The 23,766-nt window shown below is 40.6% G+C and overlaps 1 protein-coding gene and 1 long non-coding RNA gene across 2 annotated transcripts in view; both read right to left on the bottom strand.

Moving 5' to 3' along the window:
* LOC103505361 overlaps positions 1 to 2,690 on the bottom strand; it is an 8,350-nt gene extending 5,660 nt beyond the window's left edge. The window contains exon 1 of the long non-coding RNA XR_541174.2: positions 2,587 to 2,690. This is a non-coding gene — a long non-coding RNA (uncharacterized LOC103505361). The remainder of the gene's footprint in view (positions 1 to 2,586) is intronic.
* A 7,749-nt stretch (positions 2,691 to 10,439) lies between these two features.
* Positions 10,440 to 20,516, bottom strand: LOC103505364. Its single transcript, XM_026820695.1, has 7 exons — positions 20,342 to 20,516; positions 17,942 to 18,037; positions 16,949 to 17,461; positions 12,908 to 13,604; positions 12,196 to 12,384; positions 11,492 to 11,702; positions 10,440 to 10,613 (listed from the first exon to the last, which is right to left on the bottom strand). Exons 1-7 carry the CDS (start codon positions 20,484 to 20,486, stop codon positions 10,455 to 10,457), a joined length of 2,010 nt encoding a protein of 669 aa, XP_026676496.1. The 5' UTR covers positions 20,487 to 20,516; the 3' UTR covers positions 10,440 to 10,454.
* Between the last annotated feature and the right edge of the window lie 3,250 nt (positions 20,517 to 23,766).

The following is a 23,766-nucleotide window of genomic DNA, read 5'->3' as shown; positions in this document are numbered from 1 at the left end:
CCGATCTTTTCGATGGTGGGCATCGAACCTTCGCGACCTAGGCTGGATAGAAATCCGTGTTACCAACCTTATGAACAATTAAGTCTTCAAAAAACATATAACAAAAAACATTTGTATATATATATATATATATTTTTTTTAATATTTAAACAAGGTTTTTTATTTACATATGTTTAAACAATACCTATGAAATATATAAGATCTGTTTAGACTGCGGGAGTAAAGGGACTTTTCAGTCTCATTCTGGCAGGATAAACAAGGTATATTCTATTCTATTCTATTCTATTCTATTCTATTCTAAAATAATAAAAAATACAAGCCTTATCGATTCGAAGATCTAAAGTCCGCCCCTTACGCTCAGACCTTCTGACAGACTAGCCTGAGTGGCTGACATAACATGTTTCGTACAATTACACCCATATTTATGAACAAAATTCTGGCTCTTAAGTTCGTGCTAAGCATAGTCTTAAGGCATTTGATTGGTCAATTTGACTTGAGACTGATCTAAGAACAATCATTCTTGTTCATAAATACGAGTGTTAATGAAACTCTAATAACTCTATTTCCTGTTAATATAGGCCGGGTGGCGCTTCGAACTCGGCAATTAAAAATTGAATTTTCGACCTTTTAAAGTTACTTTTTCGGAGTTTTGACCTCAGGTTTGGATTTTTCACAACTTTTTACGTATAGGAATCGACCTGTTATTAATAATATTTTCCCAATTGCACCAACCTCAGTAGTGCAGTTGTTAACGCGTTGGACTTTGGATCTGGAGGTTGGTGGTTCGAGTCCAAGTCATGTCATGAAATTTATCTAGGTGAAATAATCAGGGAACGATGTTTGTGACAAGCATTTAAATATGCTTAACACAATTAAAATTCCTTCTATTTTCCCAATTGCAACTCTTCCATTATCTCTCACATGAGACACCTCAATTGGTGCATTCAACGTAATATCGTAGCTACCTAACTGTCCCATTACGATACATTACACGTGTCGTTTTCTCATGTTCTACTCAAAAACAAGAGGAATCCCTACAAAGGAGGCGGTTTCCACTTAACATCGTCAGAGTTAAAACCCCCACACTAATTAGTAGCAGTCAGGTAAACCTCGTGTAGCCCAACAGTCACGGCATACCACAATCCCCCCTCAATCAATACCTTGTAGAATGTAAACAAGTTATTCAAATAAGCATCTTTAGAATAGAATAGAATATACCTTGTTTATACTGCCAGAATGAGACTGAAAAGTCCCTTTACTCCCGCAGTCTAGACAAGGTCTTTTGTATTTCAAGTAAAAAGGAAAGTAATGTAATCGGGTCAAATTTTCGACGGTCAGTTTTTAGTGTCAAAACACGTTTTGAGGTCCCTAGAGCCTAAATCCAAAGTTTCAGCCATTGGTCCATGTGTGTGTGTGTCTGTCTGTAAACAAAATATCTCGAGAACGGTAAGAGCTAGAGACTTGAAATTTGGTATATAGCTATCAAATGTGACAAGGATGCGACACGAAACTTTTGGTTAAGACCGGTGCAACGGTTGGCGGCATTTTACGGCTTTTTGGCGGTTTTCGGTGTAATTTAACAATATCTCGGGAACGGTATAAGCTAGAGACTTGAAATTTGGTATGTAGTTCACAAATGTGACAAAGATGCAATACAAAACGTTTGGTTGAGATGGTTACTGTGCTTGGCGGTATTTTGACCGCTTTTGGACAGATTACGACCCAAATGTGACAAGGATGCGACACGAAACTTTTGGTTGAGATGGTTGCTGCGCTTGGCGGTATTTTGACCGCTTTTGGACAGATTTCGACCGTCTTTGTTTTCAGCTATAGCGACAAAACGGTTAGAGATATTGTGAAAGTTAGGGTAAAAGAACACTCAAATAAGCATCATTCAATAGGATAAGGAAAGTTGTGTGATGTTCACACCAGATTTTTTATTTCTCGCTCTCTCTTTATCACATCTTGAGTTCGGAGGGTTAGTACTGAAGAGACAGTTCCACAGTAGTAATGCACTCATCTGGTTTGGTCATCCCATGTGACTCATACGTCAGGTCTACTAACGTCAAACTATCTCAGTTCATACGTCAGACAGATAGAGAGTTCAATCACTAGGCACTAAGGTTTCCCTGAGTGATGTCAAAGTCTGATCATCCGATCTCCATCTGAGCCAAGATTAAATCATCCAATCTAGAGATGTATCTTTTAATCTACATGGAAGTCATGAATTTCTATGTGATGATATTAAGAGACTCAGCAAATTTTTGTGATGAGTACATACCAGATTGTAAGTAAGTCTTTTTTTTTATTTAAACAAGGTTTTTTATTTACATATGTTTAAACAATACCTATGAAATATATAAGACCTGTTTAGACTGCGGGAGTAAAGGGACTTTTCAGTCTCATTCATATGTTTAAACAATACCTATGAAATATATAAGATAAAAAAACAAGGTTTTTTATTTACATATGTTTAAACAATACCTATGAAATATATAAGACCTGTTTAGACTGCGGGAGTAAAGGGACTTACTGTACTACTGTAAAAAAACCTAAGATGGACAAGAAAAAAGAAACGCCACTTACGTGTGCATGTGCCAGTAACTCCTTCATGATGAAGTTGTCGTAGATGTCTCGCGCCAGTTTCCGTCTCTCTTCCGGACACTCGAGCTTTTCGTAGTTTTTGATCTGGAAACACAGGCAAACAGTCCGATAACATTACTTTCATTATAGGATAGGGTATTGAAAGGAACAGTAAAATAAAGAGCCAGCCTAGTTAGCTTGGTTGGTAGCGCGTCTGCCTTGTAAGCGCCAGGCCGCGGGTTCGATTCCCGTCCGGGGCGGATTTTATCCTACGGTTCCTACGATTTTATCCTACGACCTACAGATACGGTTCGTTCTGGAAACGGCTGGCTTTTTCCCATCCTGTCTTCCTACTCTCAACGATTTCGGGCGATAAGCTGCCCTTAGCAGTTAGAGTTCCCTCTGTCGAACCTCTTAAAAAAAAGTATAATAAAGGAAATGAAATCTCCGTGGCCAAGTGGATATCACACTAGGCTTGTTCCCCGGAGGTTTCGGGTTCGATTCCCATACATAGGCCCCCTTGTTTTGAATGTACAAGCAATTCTTCATATTACAAAAAAAAAAAAAAAAAAATCTATGTAGGTAAAAAAAGGAGGTACATAAGTGCATGAATGATTGAATTCTCATCAGTTTCGAATACTTGGGGCACATTTGAGGAGGAGAAGGAGGAGGAAGAGGAGGAATAGAAGAAGAAGAAGAAGAAGAAGAAGGGAGAATAAAAGGAGCAAAATAAAGAGGAGGAAAAGGAGGAAGAGAAGGTGGCTTCGGTTTATGGATCGAGGACTCCGAGGTAACTCGTCCCTCGAGATTTCTCTGAAGCTTCTTCTAATGATAAAAAATAATGACAAAGTAAGCGAGAAAGAGGGGGTGGGGGAAGAGTAAGAGATACATGAGAGGAAGAAGGAAGAAAAAAAAAGATCATAAGATGTAGGGTACATAGCTTAAGAAGAGTGTCAGAAAAGGGAGACAAGCCCAAAGAGTAAATGAGGGAAAAAATGAAGTGAAAAGGGACATAAAGAATGAGAATACGAAGGAGGGAGAAACAGAAACAAGAAGAAGGGAAGGAGGAGGGAGAGAAGAAGGATCGTAAGATGTACCTAAATAATGACATACTACGGGATGGGCATGCTAAAGAATAAATGAGGGAAAAAATGGAGTGAAAAGGGACATAAAATAGAGGGGGGGGGAATAGAAAGTAAGAAGGGAAAAGAGGAAAAGGGGAGGGAGGGAGAAAGAAAAAGAGAACGAGAGGAAGAAGACGGGATGGACATGCTAAAGAATAAATGAGGGAAAAAATGGAGTGAAAAGGGACATAAAATAGAGGGGGGGAATAGAAAGTAAGAAGGGAAAAGAGGAAAAGGAGAGCCTCTAAGAGGTGGGGAAGGAAGAGGGGGACAAGAGAAGGATAGAGGGAGAGAGAAACGAAGGAAGGGAGGGAAAAGAGAAGGATAGAGGGAGAGAGAAACGAAGAGAGGAGGGAGAAAGGAGAGAAGGGTAGAGGGAGGGAGAAGGGAGAAAGAGAGTGATAAGAGGGGGGAAGCAATCTATTTGAAACTGCCTAGAGTGATATTATCCTCACGTTGATAAAGAGGGAAAAGAGGAAAAGGAGAGCCTCTAAGAGGTGGGGAAGGAAGAGGGGGACAAGAGAAGGATAGAGGGAGAGAGAAACGAAGGAAGGGGAGGGAAAAGAGAAGGATAGAGGGATAGAGAAACGAAGAGAGGAGGGTAGAGGGAGGGAGAAGGGAGAAAGAGAGTGATAAGAGGGGGGAAGCAATCTATTTGAAACTGCCTACAGTGATATTATCCTCACGTTGATAAAGAGAGAGAGAGAGAGAGAGAGAGAGAGAAAACTGACAGGAACATAAGAGCGAGAAAGAGAGCGAGGGAGAAAGAGAGAAAGGATTTTTTTCACCATCATCAGAGAAGTAATATTCTACAATCTTCAACTTATACAGTGTACCCAGTCTCTCTCTCTCTCTCCCTCACTCTCTCTCTCCCTCACTCTCTCTCTCTCTCACTCTCTCTCTCTCACTCTCTCACTCTCTCTCTCTCTCTCCCTCACTCTCTCTCCCACTCACTCACTAACTCACTCTCTCTCACTCTCTCCCTCACTCACTAACTCACTCTCTTTCTCCCTCTCTCCCTCTCTTTCTTTCTATCTCTCTCTTTCTATCTATCTCTCACTCGAACTATCTTGGTTTGTCCATTTTCTGCTTTCTCCTTTTATGTCCATTTTGTTTCTTCAACTCTCCTCTTTCCCCCTTCTTTCTTTTTCTTCCCTTTCTTTTTTCATTATTTCTTTCCCCCTTCTTTCTTTTTCTTCCCTTTCTTTTTTCATTATTTCTTTCTCCCTCTGGTCTTTCTCTCTTAAGTTTTAATTCTAATGACACTTCTGAATTAATCATAAGGCCCGTGAAATCGAAACACGAGAGAGAGAGAGAGAGAGAGAGAGAGAGAGAGAGAGAGAAAGGGGGAGCAGAGAGACATAAAAAGGAGGGAAGTAGTGAGAGAGAGAGAGGGAGGAAAAAGTACTTTTCTTTACTTTCCGTGTCCAGAAAAAGAGAGAAAGAGAGAGCTAGGGAGGGAGGGAGAGAGAGAGAAAGGGGGAGCAGAGAGACATAAAAAGGAGGGAGGTAGTGAGAGAGAGAGGGAGGAAAAAGTACTTTTCTTTACTTTCCGTGTCCAGAATAAGTGAGAAAGAGAGAGCGAGGGAGGGAGAGAAAGGAATAGAATAGAATACCTTGTTTATCCTGCTCGAATGAGAGTATAAAAAGTCTCTTTACTCCAGCAGTCTAAACAAGGGGAAGAGATGGGAGGTAGGGGAAAGAGAGAGGTGGAGGGGAAGGGGGAGCTATCTACTCCATTTTTCGACCACCTAAGTATACTTCACGTTTAGGGGAGCACTCAGTCACATGTCCTTAAGAGGACAAGGTGATTTGAATAGGACAGCTAAGTAGGTACTTGATGATGGGAGGACGGAGGGAGAAGAAAAGGGGAAGAGGGAGAAAGAAGAAGAGGGGTGGGAGTTGAGAGGTAGAGGGGAAGGAAATGGGAGGAATGAGAGAGGGGAAAGAGTGAAAGGATAGGAGAGGAGGGAGGGGGAGAGAGAGAGGGATAGAGAAGAAGGACTACAGGAAAGGAGAAAAAGAAGGAGACCAAGAAAGGAGATAGGCGAGAGATGGGGAAAGAGAGAGACGGAAGGGAAGAAAGGATGAAGTGAAAAGAGAAGGGAAAAAGGGGATAATGGGAAAAAGAGAAAGAAATCGAGGGATAGCTCGAGAGGGAAGGAGAAATGGAAGAGGAGGAGAAAAGAGGGAAGGATAGGAGAGGATGAAGGGAGGAAAAGAAAGGGGAGAGAGAAAGGAAAGGATGGAGTAGGGGGAGGAAGAAAAAGGGGAGAGAGGAGGCCAGAAAAAAAAATGAGGGAAAAAATAGGACGATACCTAATGAGGATGTGAATAAATTATGAGACAAGTAATATGAAGGAATAAAACAAAGAGGAGGAGGAGGAGGAGGAAGGGGGGGGGAGGAGGAGGAGGAGGAGGAGAAGAATGAAGGAAGCAGAAGGATAAAAAACTGAGGCCTAGGTCTACAGTCTAATGTTGACTTTGTACTGGTAGCCAGGTAAACTGTATATATAGACCTCACTGGGAAAAAAGGGTCTCAATGGGCCAACAAAGAACCAGAGGAGTCCAAATGTCCTAAAACTGATAAATATGTATGCCAGTTGCCAATAATAACACATAATGAAGACTGAGTGACATACTACAGAATGGGCATGCTATGACACAGAACACGATGCGACACGAAACTTTTGGTTGAGACCGGTGCAACGGTTGGCGGCATTTTACCGCTTTTTGGCGGTTTTCGGCGTAATTTAACAATATCTCGGGAACGGTATAAGCTAGAGACTTGAAATTTGGTATGTATTTCACAAATGTGACAAAGATGCAACACAAAACGTTTGGTTGAGACGGTCGCTGTGTTTGGCGGTATTTTGACCGCTTTTGGACAGATTTCGACCGTTTTTTGGTGGTTTTCAGCTATAGCGACAAAACGGTTAGAGATATTGTGAAAGTTAGGGTAAAAGAACACTCAAATAAGCATCATTCAATAGGATAAGGAAAGTTGTGTGATGTTCACACCAGATTTTTTTATTTCTCGCTCTCTCCTAACCACATCTTGAGTTCGGAGAGTTAGTACTGAAGAGACAGTTCCACAGTAGTAATGCACTCATCTGGTACTTGGTCATCCCATGTGACTCATACGTCAGGTCTACTAACGTCAAACTATCTCAGTTCATACGTCAGACAGATAGAGAGTTCAATCACTAGCCACTAAGGTTTCCCTGAGTGATGTCAAAGTCTGATTTTCATCTGAGCCAAGATTAAATCATCTATTTTACCCGGGGCGTTTTTGGGGGGGGGGGGAGCAAACCCCTCGAGCTTCCCTTTTCTCCTTTGCCATAGGCCACACTCCGAAACTTGGGAGCATCCGGCCCGACGCGAACTTTATCCTAAACAGATAAGGTTCGTTCTCGGAACGGCTGTCTTTCTCCTATCCTGTCCTCCTAGTATCTTCCATTTCGGAACGATAAGATCTCAAACAACTGTTTCTTTTAAAAGTTAAAGTGTTTTACTACGGAATGGGCATGCTATGACACAGAACACATGAGTCAAATGTATTAGCAATTAGCAGTGGATTCATTGTAATTGCTAGGTATACGAAATAAAAACGGCATCGGCAGTGAAACCTCTACATACACATTCGTGAAATAGCTACATACCGACCTGTCTTCATATATCGAATATCTTGTCATACCTACATAAGGATTTATGTCCATATTCGATCAGCGCACAAGTATACCTGCCTATGTATGTATTTATTCCTTAGTAAGACTAGTAAATTACACCTAGGTTGTAGAAGCCATACTTGCGAGCTTTCAACTGAAGGGGTGTTCTAAAATGATTAAACGAATCCGCGGCTTACATTCCCAACCGAGGCGAACTTTATCCTAAACAGATAAGGTTCGTTCTCGGAACGGCTGGCTTTCTACTATCCTGTCCTCCTAGTATCTTCCATTTCGGAACGATAAGAAACAACTGTTTCTTTTAAAAGGGTAAGTTAAACAGTAGGTACCATGACAATTTGCTGAAGACGGGTCTGGAATTCAGACCCGAAACGTCCAATACCAAACAGTAAGGTACGTGCCAACTTTATGTCCTATAAAAAAGTGTAAGTAAAGTACATACTTGCACTATCTACAGTACTTACCCCATCTGTGCCTATAAAGCTGTCCGGATCATCCGACAGATACGTCAAATTGCATGTTCTACTCAAAAACAAGAGGAATCCCTACAAAGGAGGCGGTTTCCACTTAACATCGTCAGAGTTAAAACCCCCACACTAATTAGCAGTCAGGTAAACCTCGTGTAGCCCAACAGTCACGGCATACCACAATCCCCCTTCAATCAATACCTTGTAGAATGTAAACAAGTTATTCAAATAAGCATCTTTATCCGTGATCAAATCTCCCAGCCGAGTAATGCCGTCAGTAATATTATCCATTCTGTCTGTTAGATCTCCATAGCGAGGGTTCTTCTGCGACTTGGAGTAACCTAACTTCTGGCATAGAACGTCCGAGTAGGTGTCCGTCCAGGATTTATCCTTGTTGCACAGGGGGAGCCATTGGTTACCACGTCTGAGAATTGGGAGACAAAGAGTTAGCGTGTTATACCTAGTGTACTTAAGAGAGAAGGGATAGAGAAGGAGAAGTAGAATAGAATATACCTTGTTTATCCTGCCAGAATGAGACTGAAAAGTCCCTTTACTCCCGCAGTCTAAACAAGGTCTTATATATTTCAAGTAAATTTCGATGGTCAGTTTTTAGTGTCAAAACACGTTTTGAGGTCCCTAGAGCCTAAATCCAAAGTTTCAGCCATTGGTCCATGTGTGTGTCTGTCTGTAAACAAAATATCTCGAGAACGATAAGAGCTAGAGACTTGAAATTTGGTATATGTATAGCTATCAAATGTGACAAGGATGCGACACGAAACTTTTGGTTAAGACCGGTGCAACGGTTGGCGGCATTTTACTGCTTTTTGGCGGTTTTCGGTGTAATTTAACAATATCTCGGGAACGGTATAAGCTAGAGACTTGAAATTTGGTATGTATTTCACAAATGTGACAAAGATGCAACACAAAACGTTTGGTTGAGACGGTCGCTGTAGCAATGTGTCTATAACCTCCCATTTAATATGACGGAACTCACATCTACCTTTAAGGGTTGTAGATCTTCTGCAGTCGGTATCGACAATATCTTGATGGTTGATGAATGCCTCGATAAGTATAGGAATTGAACAAAAGAACCAAACTTTTTTTATGGCTGTTTTATTTCGTAGCAATGTCTGTGCCGTAGCATGCCTATCCCGTAGTATGTCCCTCATCAGATGGGCGAACTTTTTTATTTCGTAGCAATGAAACAACTGCTACATTAGACTCGTGTGGTCTGTGACATAGTATGCCTCTCATCAGATGGGCGAAAGAGACCATAGGAAGAAACACAATACTTCCCATTTTTAGGTGCTGAGTCAACACGAGAACTCGATAAAGTACCCTGTAGAAATATTTGCAATCGAAATACGAGTGCAATTTTTTCCTGTCGACTCTTAGAATCGAACCCGAAACCTTCTGCCTGGAAAATAACCGCGTTACCACTGGGCAAACCGTGTTCAAGAGTTTTAGAAATATTTGCAATCGAAATACGAGTGCAATTTTTTCCTGTCGACTCTTAGAATCGAACCCGAAACCTTCTGCCTGGAAAATAACCGCGCTACCACTACCACTGGGCAAACCGTGTCCAAGAGTTTTAAGATTTTGGGGACTAGTTTTTCACAACAATCCACACAAAAAGGCCCTCAGCCAAATTGGACCCTTCATAAATAAACCGTTCAATTGTATTCGTCTCACCTTATTTGAGCATTCAGAGACTCCACTTGCAGTCTCAACGCTTCCATTTCCTCCTTTAGCTGCGATCGTTCACTCCGAAGCTGCTTGATGTATTCGGCGCCCTTCTGTAACATAGCTGCTTTGCTCATCTGAAATCATTGAGAGTTAATAGAGGAAATTGTAACTGCGGTGGTCTTATCGTCCCAAAACCTAAGAGCGGATTTTTTTTTTTTTCAAGAGGTTGGATAGAGGGAACTGTGACTGACTGCTAAGGGAAGGACGAAGAGAAGTACAGGATAGGAGAAAGCCAGCCGTTCCGAGAACGAACCTTATCTGTTTAGGATAAAGTGCGCCCTAGGAGCGAATGAAGCCCGCGATCTAGCCCTCTCCTTCCCCTTTACCCGTGTACGTGAGAATCTGCGGAGAGAGAAACAATCAAAATTTATATACGGACTGCCCAAAGTTTGGGTTGCTGAAATGACACACCATACTTCTCATTCTCAGACAACATTGTTACACTTAACATGCGGTTGAAATGATTTTAAATTAAAATCATGATATTAATTAGGTACCTATAGGTGGTTTAGGTGGATGATACAAATAAAATAAAAATCGTTTTAAATTTAAACTCAATATCGGAAAATAACTCCTCTTTAATGGCGACCTTACCACTAAGAGTTAACACAGTGTCAAGGGTTTTCTTTGACGTAACCCATTTGGTTTACATAGGACATTATTTCTTGGACTCTAGATTAACTGAAAACTCTCAGTGGTAAGATCTAAAGGTGTGTCCAGACATAGTCAATCGGCCGTCGATTGACGAGATAAAATTATGTTGTCGAGGTAGTGTGGACGTGTCAGTCGACGTCGATCGATGGCCGGTCGACTATGTGTATGATTGCTAAGTTTTTTAGTGAAGTTTATCAATTCCACTCGAACTTACTTGATGTCAATAGTTGTGCAAGCAATGCGCTGTTGTGATGGTGCACTAGGTTGGGATCAGTGGCAGTATTGAGGAAGTACCTAGGATTAACTATGTTACAGCTAGACCGGGTACGATGTCTCATCTTCAACACTTGAGGCTGAAAATAAACAAACAAATGTGAGATTAAATCCAAATTTTTTGCTGGCCTCGTTATTTTAAGGCCTGTTCACACTTGACGTTTGGAAAAAAAAATCGTGTCGTGTGTAAGTAGGAACACTCTAATTTAAATTACATTGCCTATGGGCCATTCGGATGAGGCTGAAAATAAACAAACAAATATCAGATTAAATCCAATTTTTTTGCTGGCCTCGTTATTTTAAGGCCTGTTCACACTTGACGTTCGGAAAAAAAATCGTGTCGTGTGTAAGTAGGAACACTCTAATTTAAATTACATTGCCTATGGGCCATTCGGAAAAAACCAGATGAAACCCACGGCAAGTGTGAACAGGCTCCTAGAGGGTAACAGACCTGCCTTGTAACCATCGATACGATTCCCGCCCCTGGCGAACTTTAGCCACAACCTGGCGGATTTTATCCTGATGGGATAATGTTCGTTCTCGGAACGGCTGGCTTTTTTCTATCCTGTCTTCCTCTTCGATTTGCGGACGATAAGACCTTAACAGTTACAGTTCCCTCTATCAAACCTCTATTAAAAAAATCCTCTGGCCGTTTGGGCGAAAAAAGCTTTTGAACTCTCCTAAAAAGGGGTGCCACAACCTGGCGGATTTTATCCTGATGGGATAATGTTCGTTCTCGGAACGGCTGGCTTTTTTCTATCCTGTCTTCCTCTTCGATTTCCGGACGATAAGACCTTAACAGTTACAGTTCTCTCTATCAAACCTCTATTAAAAAAATCCTCTGGCCGTTTGGGCGAAAAAAGCTTTTGAACTCTCCTAAAAAGGGGCAAAGACAGGATAAAAAAAATCCCAACAAATATTTCACTTTGAATCCTAGGGGCGGACCCTAAATTTTCACCTTGGGGGGCAGGGCATACTCCTCCGTGGCACTCCCAGGGCGTCTCATATTCCCTGGACTGTTGGGTCCAGGGCCGGCAGACTCGGGGGACTGAGGGGGCGGCTGTACCAGGCTCGATCTACGGCTGGTCGGATAGGGGGCGGAACCAGAGCTCGTGCTGCCCCCTGCGGTGCCCGTGGGTAACTTGAAGTCGATGGCTTGCTGGTAGGGGCTGCAATAGAGAGAGGAAATAAATTATAAATTAAGAACAAGAATACAGAAGGAAGATGAAAAGAAGAAGAAAAAAAGAAATGATAAAAGAGTTTGAAATAGTAATTAAAAAAAAAGAAAACTCAATCTTTGAAGAGGTTTGACAGAGGGAACTATAACAAATGAGGCCTTATCGTCCCAACATCGACGAGGGAAGGGCAAGCCAGAACGAACCTTATCTGTTTATGATGAAGTTCACCTCGGACGGGAATTGAACCCGAGACCTAGTGCTTACAAGACAGACGCGCTACCCTCCAAACTAACTAGACTTGTTTCTTGTTTTTTCCCCCTTTTTAATGGGTGCTTAATCGCCTTTTTGGGTGCTTTTTGTTTTTGTAGCAATGAAACAACTGCTACATTAGACTCGTGTGGTCTGTGTCGTAGCATGCCCATCCCGTAAACAACTTTCTTAACATAAACATTTCGGACTAATCTAAATTTCGGAGATATATTACCTTGGTTCTCTATAGTAGGGATAGCCAGAGCTTGATGTGGGCGTGGTTTGTCTGCTATGATGAATATTGTATTGGGCAGAGGGAGGGGCATAGTCTTGCTGCTGTGTATTGACCACGCCCCCTGTGCTGTGATAGGATAGCTGAGATTGTTGCTGGGCCGAGTAGGCGGAGCCTGTGTTTGTATTGTACCTGTGGGGGGAGGGAAGAAAAATATCACAAATGAGTAGTCCAGTTCCAAAAGTGGACATAAATAAGTGGACTTTTTTAGAGAAAACACGAAAATCTCATATCTTTTGAAACAAGCAGCCGCTTCTTGAAAAAAAAAAACTAAAATCCAAGGGAATCTGTTGGAATATATGGTATTTCTGGCAAAGTTAACATTAATTAGTTATATTAAGGTCAAAGTTCCGAGATGTCCAGTTTTGGCACCGTTAAAAAAATTGTCCTTTTTTGGAATTGGGCTACTCAAATCTTCTTGAGTTATCTCTTTTTCCCCTCCATTATCAAGTCTGAATGTCTGATTAATCGCAATTATTCGAGCTGGTGCACCGTTAAAAAAATTGTCCTTTTTTGGAATTGGGCTACTCAAATCTTCTTGAGTTATCTCTTTTTCCCCTCCATTATCAAGTCTGATTAATCGCAATTATTCGAGCTGGCTTTAGTTGTCATAAAGAAAAGATTGAAAGGTTTTATTAGTTTTATGTCTACTTACTCATTTCTGACATCCTGCATGTACTGGGATGGGTAGCTAGCATACTGTTGCTGGTTTGCATAAGTTCCCATGTTTACATTCGCCTTGTTATCGTAGCCTTGATTCAAGCTGGCTCCAACCTTTTCATAGCCTTGATTTAGACTTGACGTTCCCTTGTCATATCCTTGAAGGTCCGAGGACTGAACCTTGCTGTACCCCTGATTTAAGTTTGCACTTCCCTTGCTGTAGGCTTGATTGAGCTCCGAGCCTGGAACCTTGTTGTAGGTTTGATTCAAGCTGGTATCTCCCTTGCTGTAAGCTTGACTTAACCTTGCGCCGACCTTGTCGTAGGTTTGGCTCACTTTATCATAGGCTTGATTTAGGTCTTCCACCTTGCTGTAGTCTTGATTCAACCCCTCTTCTTTGCTGTAAGACTGACTCATATTCCCACCTCCCTTGTACGGATTTTCCTTCCCGTAAGAGATATATTGTACGGATTTCCCATAGTTGTACTGTACGATACTCGGCTTCGAGTCGAAACTAACGTACATGCTAGGGTCGGATTTGTCTTCGTAACCAGGGGCGGAGGTGGGGTAATTGTCGGTAGGGGATTTCAGACTGGTGGGGGCGCTGGAATAGGTGTAGGCGGGGGGCGGAACTGATTTAGCAGTCGAGGAGGCAGCAGGGGCGTAACTGAACACGGTCGCTTTTTCGTCACCTAAAAAAAAGAGGCGGAAAGTTTGAATAAGAGACTGAGCGAGGGCTGAGAAATATTCTCCCATGGGAAAACTTCCTAAAATTCCTAAATGTAGAAGGGATATGAAAGGCATTTTAAATGTGTTGAGCATAAATGCTTGTCAGAGACTGAGCGAGGGCTGAGAAATATTCTCCCATGGGAAAACTTCCTAAAATTCCTAAATGTAGAAGGGATATGAAAGGCATTTTAATTGTGTTGAGCATAAATGCTTGTGTAGTCTGTGAGAATGCTGTGAAAATTATGCCAGAAATTTAGACAGCGGAATGAAAAGGTTAGTCTGTAAGAATGCTGTGAAAATTATGCTAATACATTATATGACTTGACTTGGACTCGAACCACCAATCTCCAGATTCAAAGTATACCGTGCAAACGACTGCACCACTAAGGCTGGATAGAAGGGGTATAAACAACATAAGTCTACAAGATATATGTAGGCTCTGGTGTAACGTGTAACTCTTAACTTTTTTCAAAGTCCTCTGACTTTATAAATTTTTTGAATAAATTGTATAAACCAATGGTCAATGAGCATGATTATTCTTATGTAAATCTAATACATTATATGACTTGACTTGGACTCGAACCACCAATCTCCAGATTCAAAGTATACCGTGCAAACGACTGCACCACTAAGGCTGGCTAGAAGGGGTATAAACAACATAAGTCTACAAGATATATAGGCTCTGGTGTAACTCTTAACTTTTTCAAAGTCCTCTGACTTTATAAATTTTTTGAATAAATTGTATAAACCAATGGTCAATGAGCATGATTATTCTTATGTAAATGGCGGCTGTGCACTTCGTAGCTTCGTATTAGCTTCCCCACCCTTTACGACTGTTTACCCTTATTCCCAAGCCACAAGCCTTAGAGTGGGCTTTTGTGTACGGAGTTAATCGGGTGTGCTCTTACCTTGCAGGTTGAAGTTATATCCGCCATCCACATTCTTGCCACCGGTAGGCTTATTGTTCGCCAGCGTCATCAAGGTCGACCCGCTAGTCCTCGCGCCTGAGTAGATAATGTTCGGATGATGCAAAGGTTGACTCGTCACGGGCTCTTGTTTGATGTTGTAGTCACTCTTCCTGAGGTTCGCACTTTGCGACAAATAGTCGGGCTTGATCAGAACGTTTCCCGTAACGCCTTTTTTGCCGGGATTTCAACTCTTCTATTCGAGTAATGTCCTAGAGAGGCTGAGTCCTTAAAATAGCCAGCATTTTATCCTGAACAAATAATGTTCGTTCTCGGAACAGCTCTCTTCGATTTCGGTACAAGACCTTAACAGTTACATACCCTCTTTCAAACCCCCTTCTTCAATAAACTGGGGCTTTCAACGCAGGATTTCATCTTGGCCGGAGAGCATCGAACACAGACCTTCTGGATTAGGAGTCAACTAGCCAGGTCGACTTACCGCTCTCAAAGCTTCATCAGGTAAGAGAGAGGGAAAAAATACCTACAAAACAGTAAAACTTCATCAAACTCTAACTACCTACAATTTTATAAATAGGAAACAATGATTTTTTTTTTTTTTTATACTAGTGTTATATAACATACCTGAGATTGTGTTTGAGTACTGGTATAAGTACTACTGCTGTTATTTCTCTGGGCGGCGTGTTGCTGATTCTTCTCCTGTATGATCTTGGTCTGCCGTTGTAGCACGGAATTCTGACTGAAATTGGCGGCTCTCGAGTTGATCAGATTAAACAGAGAACCTGGAAATAAGGGATATACCTAAATATTAACGCATAAACAGACTAGAATAGGAAAGAAAAGAACGGGGAAGAGAACAGCTAACTCTAAACAGCCCTGCCCAGCTGATAGTTTTTCAAATAGTTCTCTCTGCTTGAAAAGAACAAGCACAAGTCCTCACGATGGTTGACTGCGGTTCAGGACGAGCCAATTAAATATGGCTAGAGACCATCCCCCCGGTGTATGGAAGATAAAAAGACATCTTTTCTCTATTCTGCCATTACAGCAAGTCATAGATAGCTTCGCAGCAGATAAAAGAAGGCTAATGTTGAAATAAGTATAGATCTGTGACTGGGGTGAGTTGTATGTTTATAGTTATGTATGCATATGTATATAGGCCAAGAAAAATAGGTACCTAATTTTCGAAAGCTGCCCCCCCCTTTCACGAGAGGCTGGCTACGCCCTTGGACGAGACAATTAAATATGGCTAGAGACCATCACCCCGGTGTATGGAAGATAAAAAGACATCTTTTCTCTATTCTGCCAAAGAGAGAGGGATCGCTCAGGATTTCAGTTTCTGTCGATAGATAGCGCAGTGCTGACAGTACGACTGAAATCATAGAGAGAACACGAAATAGGATTAGAATAATTTTCTTCAAATGATCGATGTTGAGGCAGAATTTTTCTTTTTCTTCTAAGACTTCTAGATCAGGAGATAAATCGATTTAAAACATACCGGTAAATCTTATTTACTGACGTCACAGCATACGCGAAGACGTCACATCAACTGTCCCGAGCAAAGCTCCCTCGCAGGCAACACTTGTGTAATGTGCTTGTGCGCATGCGTTTCTGCACATTTCTTATAGTCTGACGTCACAACTCTTTGAACTTTTTCGTTAGAACGAATGACCCGACATTTTACGTAGTAATGGAACATTCATAATGTTTTCCCAAATGCAAACAGTTTTATTATACATATTTTGCCCCCATTTAGCACGGAATACATACTTATGTACTTATGTATGTATTCCATTCTGCCAACAACACCAACACCTAACCCTCAGAGCGGGCTATTCGTGTACAAGGGGCCTACTAGGGGACACACACCACACGAGTTCAATTGTAATTGTGATTTTACCTCTATTTTAAATATAATATTAGTTTTACAGTTGTTTCATTTCACATTGTTCTATCCTGTACTCACCTTCACTTTGACTAGATACGAGGAAGGCCGACTTGGGCGGGTAGGGGGGATAGGAGGGCGGGGCGGGGGGTAGCACCTGCTCCTGTGGTGGCGGTACATACACAGAGTCCGGGGTTCGACTCCTGCCCGTGTAGCCGGGACAGGAGATGGTTTCGCCCGTGTACACGGCGGACGCTTTGGGGAGACCCCCGTAACTAGTGTGAGAATCTAACTTTTTCAAAGTCCTCTGACTTTATAAATTTTTTGAATAAATTGTATAAACCAATGGTCAATGAGCATGATTATTCTTATGTAAATGGCGGCTGTGCACTTCGTAGCTTCGTATTAGCTTCCCCACCCTTTACGACTGTTTACCCTTATTCCCAAGCCACAAGCCTTAGAGTGGGCTTTTGTGTATGGAGTTAATCCGGTGTGCTCTTACCTTGCAGGTTGAAGTTATATCCGCCATCCACACTCTTGCCACCGGTAGGCTTATTGTTCGCCAGCGTCATCAAGGTCGACCCGCTAGTCCTCGCGCCTGAGTAGATAATGTTCGGATGATGCAAAGGTTGACTCGTGACGGGCTCTTGTTTGATGTTGTAGTCACTCTTCCTGAGGTTCGCACTTTGCGACAAATAGTCGGGCTTAATCAGAACGTTTCCCGTAAGACTGTTTGATAAATTTCCCGCGAGGGGCGGTAGGTTCGTGTAATCTTTCCCAAGCGTGTTGCTTATTCCGCCCGATAGAGTCGCGTAGTCTTTCCCATCCAGGCTGGTCGCATTTGGTGACAGATAGTCGGACTTGGTATTCTGGGCCGTCACTACGGATGGGTTCTGGTTGGGCTGATGGCCAGAGGGTTTGGGGGAGGTGGAGAAGTGGGAGGGAAGAGAGGAGGTGGAGGGGGACGTGGCGAATTGTTCTTCCGGGACCGTGGGTAACTTTGAACTGAGCAGTTCTGAAAATGAAATGCAGACAATGGAATGGGTGACTTTAGACAAGGTATTTCTAACATGACAATATTATAGTCCTAAATGTATGAATCAGATACATAAATAAGGTTATATTTTGAACTGAGCAGTTCTGAAAATGAAATGCAGACAATGGAATGGGTGACTTTAGACAAGGTATTTCTAACATGACAATATTATAGTCTTAAATGTATGAATCAGATACATAAATAAGGTTATATTACCTACTGGGGTGAACACATGAAAATTTGAATAGACTAAAAACTAGAACACACTAATGTTTTACATAAAGGTGTCAATTGTTAATTAAGTTTGTCCGTTAAAAGTGACTTAAAAGGTAATTTCAGATTTCTTGAACGATGTAGTTAAGTGGAAGTGCACTTCAGTATGTACTGACGTATGTACTGGGATTTGAAACTGTGACCTCCTGTTCAGCAGCCGAGGGCTTGACCACAGGTAAGACATACCATGAAAAGGTTCAAAACCTTCCATCAAGTCATCTAGATTGGGTTGAAGCTGAACCAGGCTGGGCTGAATGAAGTCTGCGATGCTGGCCACGCGAGCTGAGGGCAGAAGAACAATCAAAAATGTACCTTTTTTTAAGAGAGAAAGAGAGACACTACTTGGTGTTATTTTAAAGAATAAAATGAGGATTTAATTATTTGTTTCTTTTCAACCGAGTTTTCAGAAACAGACTAGAAAAGCCAAAGAAAAATTACTGATACAAACACAACAATAAAAAAAACCTCTCGTCAAGACAAAATATCTACACATGTGATAATATCGAGTATTTTCCACAAAGCAATATAAAATTGAATGGGTGTATATCTATTTCTACGTGTAAATGCGATGACAATTTTTTCACTAACGATCGTTACCTAACCCGGGAAAGCATTTGATTCTATTGAGGTATTTTTTTTTTTTTTTACTTTCTATTACCCTATGTATGTACCTGTATCTATGGGAGTCCTAGCTATATTTTGCAATTATTAGGAAGTATTGAAACCGGTCAAAAGGCCAAAAATCCTTTACGAAAAAAAAAAAAAAAATTCTTTTACTTTTTCTTTATTGTTCCTTTTTTTAAGAAACATTTACTTTTAAATTAAATACACGAGTATGAAAGGGTTAATGTATTGAATCACTATCTCAGAATAGATAACAAATGAAGAGTGATGTTTCTTTCCCCTCTCTACTTTTCTAAGGGCCGAATGCACAGTCGTACCTTAATGATTAGGGATTCCTTTTAGTGCTTTCCTAAAATCATATATGTACATGGTGGATCCTAAACTCCTCCTAGTTACGCAAGCGCAATGTGTATTTCCGCCTTTCTTTTACATTGTAATTTCAATATACTGACGTGCAGAAAATTTGGAACAGATTGACTTTAAAATGGCTGTAACAGTGTTCAATAAAAACTGAAAACTGTCCTAAATTTTTTGCATTCCAGTGTATATTGTATCCATAGCAACCAAAAATCAATCGAAACTGGTCGATAGCAAATGAACGCGATTAGTATCCAAATGAAAGAGAAGAAAATATAGAAATTATTTTTTTCATTTCTGAGCTGTCAATGTGAATCTGACCAAGTGAACAATATGTAATTTTAATTTTTCTCGTATTTTTCCTCAATTAATTGATCATTCAAGTATGTAATATCTATCTCTCCAGTTCTCCTCATTGAATTCAAGTATCTGAAAAATCACTATCAAACCGCATGTTAGTCACAATCGAAGCACATGGTCTTCCCGCTCTCTCTCTCTCTCTCTCTCTCTCTCTCTCTCTCTCTCTCTCTCTCTCTCTCTCTCTCTCTTCTTCTTCTTCTTCTTCTTCTTCTCCCTCCCTCTCTCTACTTTCTCTTTCTGTCTGTCTCTATGTACATATACAGGGTGTCCCAGAATTTATGCTTAAACCGTTTCTTCTCGGACCTGTTTGAAAAAAAAAAAAAAAAAACTAATTCTTTGATTTTTTTGATGCGGATATTTAGGCAATATTGGGATTCGCGAAAAATTTCGCGAAGTCTGCGAATCGGGTAATAACTTTGGTTTTTTAAATGATAACCCCCATTTTTTTTATTGCATATTCGTTTTCTACTTTAAATTTAAAGTATACCTAATCGACTATTCACTCGAATTTTTGCGGTTCGCGGTTTTCGCGGAATTCAGAAACCGCGAATCACAAAAACAGTTTAAGCATAAATTCTGGGACACCCTGTACATGACAAACGAAATCTTTCACCTAAACAAAAGCAAGCTTAATCCACACATCTTATGTTTGAAGTAGTCTACGTTACACTTATTGTAAACCTTAAGGTCACTACGCAAAATAAATGATGATAGGGAATTATACTTGCAATAACTTCTAAAATATCGCCCTATTTCTTTTGTGATGCATAATAATAATAATTGACCCTATGTTGGTCAATTTTTGGGGGCTGAGATGCAATATCTATGCGTACAATCATGTACTTTTTTACTATTACTAAAGTAATTATAATTACAAAGTATTGCAATCGGTCCATATTTTCAAAAACCGGGGAATGGGTGGAAATATCCGTTTAAGGGTTCCCTGATCAATAAGAGATTTTTTTTTTTTTTTTTTTTAGAATTTTTGAAAAAGATTGTAGTACCTCGGCACCGTTTTCGCATTACTTCAAGGATGGGCACTGGGCACATGTACTTGGGTACATAATTCTTTTATTTTTGAAAAAGATTGCAATTATTATTAATTAGATTCATATTAGATACCCAAATTAGATAATGGCTTACCTTAACTATCTATAAAATAAGGTAAAAGCCATTAAAAAGATTGCACCTCGGCACAGCTTTCGCATTACTTCAAGGATGGGTATATGTATAGTAAGTACTCACATAGTTCTTTAGAATCGGGAAAGAAGAAGGACTGCGAGGAGAGTGTAGAGAAGAGAGTGTCTGACATGAACTCCATATAGTCCTCATCCAATAGCATGGAGCCTGTAGAGTTGCTCTCATTTGAGCCAGGCTGCCACTCCAGCATGTCTGCCAACTGGGAACAGAAATTTAGACAGCGGAATGAAAAGGTTAGTCTGTGAGAATGCTGTGAAAATTATGACAGAAATTTAGACAGCGGAATGAAAAGGTTAGTCTGTGAAAATTATGACAGAAATTTAGACAGCGGAATGAAAAGGTTAGTCTGTGAGAATGCTGTGAAAATGTATAAGACATAAAGGAAACTGTGAACCGACATTGAGACAGCAGAGAGAGGGATCGCTCAGGATTTCAGTTTCTGTCGATAGATAGCGCAGTGCTGACAGTACGACTGAAATCATAGAGAGAACACGAAACAGGATTAGAATCATTTTCTTCAAATGATCGATGTTGAGGCAGATCCGGTAAATCGTGAAGTTTGACGTCACGGCATACGCTCCCGTAGGCGATGACGTCATAATTCATAACTCCCGCTTCGTTTGTTTGTGCAGAAACGCTTGCATTTTGACGTGAAATCTGACGTCACAACTCTTTGAACTTTTTCATTAGAACGGCAATTAAAATAATTGAATTTTCGACCTTTTAATGTTACTTTTTCGGAGTTTTGACCTCAGATTCGGATTTTTCATAACTTTTTCGTAGGAATCGACCTTTTATTATTGCTCAATTGTAGCATTTGAAGCTATGGCTAGGTACTTAGGTAGTCGTAAAAGAATATTGCATTTTTTCCTTTCATTTATTTATTGTTTTTTACCCATCAAATAATGGTCACGTGTGTCTCATATATCATTTGAGCTCTTTTTAAAAGCTTTATCATTAATGTGCTGATCTGCCGATGCACAATGGATCGGGGTTGGCAACACTTTAGCATGCCACCCAAGTCCAAGTTTGGGAGTTCCGTGTTTGCTTGTTTGTGTGTTACTGGAAGATCTCTTTCGCCTAACCACTGATTTTTCTTCACTGTGAGCCTTTAAGATCGCATAAAAATTCCAGCACTTTTATTTTCATTCCTTACAGATGGAACACCATTGGGCTTACAAGTCTGTTTTATAGCATGCCCATTCCGTATTGGGTAATGACTGTCCCACATAAGATGGTCGAGAAGAGACACAATATTCCCAATTTAGGTGTTGGGCAGTTGGGTCTACAACTAGAAAACAAAGGGATCTAAAATTCATTATTTGGGACTTAAGATGACAGGGGAGAGGGACCAGTTATGGGAAGGGTTTAATGGGTGGAAGAAAATCTGCAAAGGTCCCACTTTATTGATTTCATGTCATGCATGAACGCAAGAAACAACTGACGATAATGTTTTTGGGAGCACACCATTGGGCTTTCAAGTCTGTGTTATAGCATGCCCATTCTGTATTAGGTAATGACTGTCCCACACAAGATGGTCGAGAAGAGACACAATACTCCCAATTTAGGTGTTGGGCAGTTGGGTCTACAACTAGAAAACAAAGGGATCTAAAATTAATTATTTGGGACTTAAGCTGATGGGGAAGAGGAAGCATTGAATGGAAGGGGTCAATGGGGGAAGAAAATCTGTAAAGGTCCCATTTTATTGATTTCATGTCATGCATGAACGCAGAAACAACTGACAAAAATGTTTTTTTTTGGGAATATGTTAACAACAGAAATGTCATGTCTATTGTTCAACAAATCAAGCCTTTTTATATTTATGATTTTTCATTTTACCTTTGTCTTCATTTTTACTTGTTATCCTGTCTGTTGATTTTTACTGGAAAAATAAAGCTCATTCCCACCACCATACTTTTCCTAATCCTAGGATCAATCAGAATTCATAAATTTCTGGCCGTTCAAAAGATGAAAGCATTCCCACCACCATACTTTTCCTAATCCTAGGATCAATCAGAATTCATAAATTTCTGGCCGTTCAAAAGATGAAAGGGTACCTTAGAGGACTTCTGAAATATACAAGATACTATTACGTTCAAAAGGTCATTCCAAACATGCGCTCTCAGTGTCCAATCGTTCCGATTCAAAATTAGACATATGGACTGCGATATTGCCTTCGATATTTTGAGAACAATTCGATCTGGCGAAGCGTCGACTTACGACATGAACTGACAGAAAATCTGAACATCAAAAGAGTCACCTAAACTTCAACCCCCCACACTTCACTTTTCTAATTAGCCTAATAGCTAACAAAAGTAGACGATAATCCGCGCGGCTCAAGGCTCTCACCTCGCGCTCCCTTTCAGCAACCTTTGAGTCAGCTTTCAGTCGTAAAACCAGGGGGGAGTGAAATTTTAATGAAGTCGTCAAAGTGTTAATCCTCGCAGTGAATGAAGTGTCACGGGTCTCCTATATGGCATAGACTGTCATAAGAATTAAGTCATTCCCTGAGTCCCTGACATTGTGGGAGACTGGGATTACGTGAAGACCATTTCGTTGCCGATTGAAAACCCTTTGTTTTCCAACGATTATTGAGAGCGCCTGTTTGAAATGACCTTTTGATACTAATTTAATGACTGAACAAAGTAAGATGTAACTTTTAACTAGACGATTCTGCATTTTATCACGTCGAAATACTTACCTATGAAGCTGGCTTTGTCCTGGTACGTGGTACACACGCTTCGATTTGTCTTACGGTTAGATCGAATGAAGAATCGCAATCTCTTCAGTTTAGAGTTTTCACACATTTTTCCCTCCACACGCAAAGAATCATAGCGTGTGTGCCACGGTATACCTAACTACCTCTGCGTAGATACACATTTAGCTACCTAAAATTAATTGAAAACTTGGAGAAGGTTGCTTTGGAGTTTTGTACTTTTCGTAAGGGAGGTTCAACACACGCCAAGTCCCTTTGTAATTTTAAATCGCTTATTTCAGCAGTTTGCACACCCACCTCTTATTTTTCTCAGTAAGCACTAAATGTTGGGAGGTGTTCAACAAAACTGGATTGAAAATTGGAAAAATCTCAATTATGCCTTCAGACTCCAAGTTGTCTCATTGAATTCGCCTCGGAAATTTTGTGCTACCAAAGGTGAAATTTAAACGGTGCAAGATCGACTTACCTATAACTACTCATATTCCTATACGAAAATTTCTTTGAGAAAGAGAAATTTCAGAGACGAACAACGGGCGAGAGAAAAAAGAGTAGCACGGATTGAGAAAGGCCTAGGTCCTAATTGTTGTGGATTTGGAGTAGACAAAATAAATAATATTAGTGGAGATGTCATAATCCACAAATCTAATAAAATTGTAGGTGTTGTATTGACGAAAACATATTTAGGTACCTATAGGTAAAGTAGATTGGAGGTACATATTAGTGGAGATGCCAAAATACCATTCTTCTAAAAATA

The sequence above is a fragment of the Diaphorina citri genome, unplaced genomic scaffold (genome assembly GCF_000475195.1).
Source record: "Diaphorina citri unplaced genomic scaffold, Diaci psyllid genome assembly version 1.1 scaffold168, whole genome shotgun sequence".
NCBI classification, from domain to species: domain Eukaryota; kingdom Metazoa; phylum Arthropoda; class Insecta; order Hemiptera; family Psyllidae; genus Diaphorina; species Diaphorina citri.
Note: the sequence above shows the minus strand (reverse complement) of the source record. Positions and strands in the feature narration are given on the sequence as shown.

Coding starts and splice junctions, on each gene's coding strand:
- LOC103505364 (XM_026820695.1), bottom strand. CDS start 20,486: ATGCTGGAGTGGCAGCCTGGCTCAAATGAGAGCAACTCTACAGGCTCC. Junction 13,605..16,948: donor ATATAACTTCAACCTGCAAG/GTAAGAGCACAC, acceptor TCTTTTTTTTAG/GTGACGAAAAAGCGACCGTG. Junction 12,385..12,907: donor ATGCAGGATGTCAGAAATGA/GTAAGTAGACAT, acceptor CTCCCCCCACAG/GTACAATACAAACACAGGCT.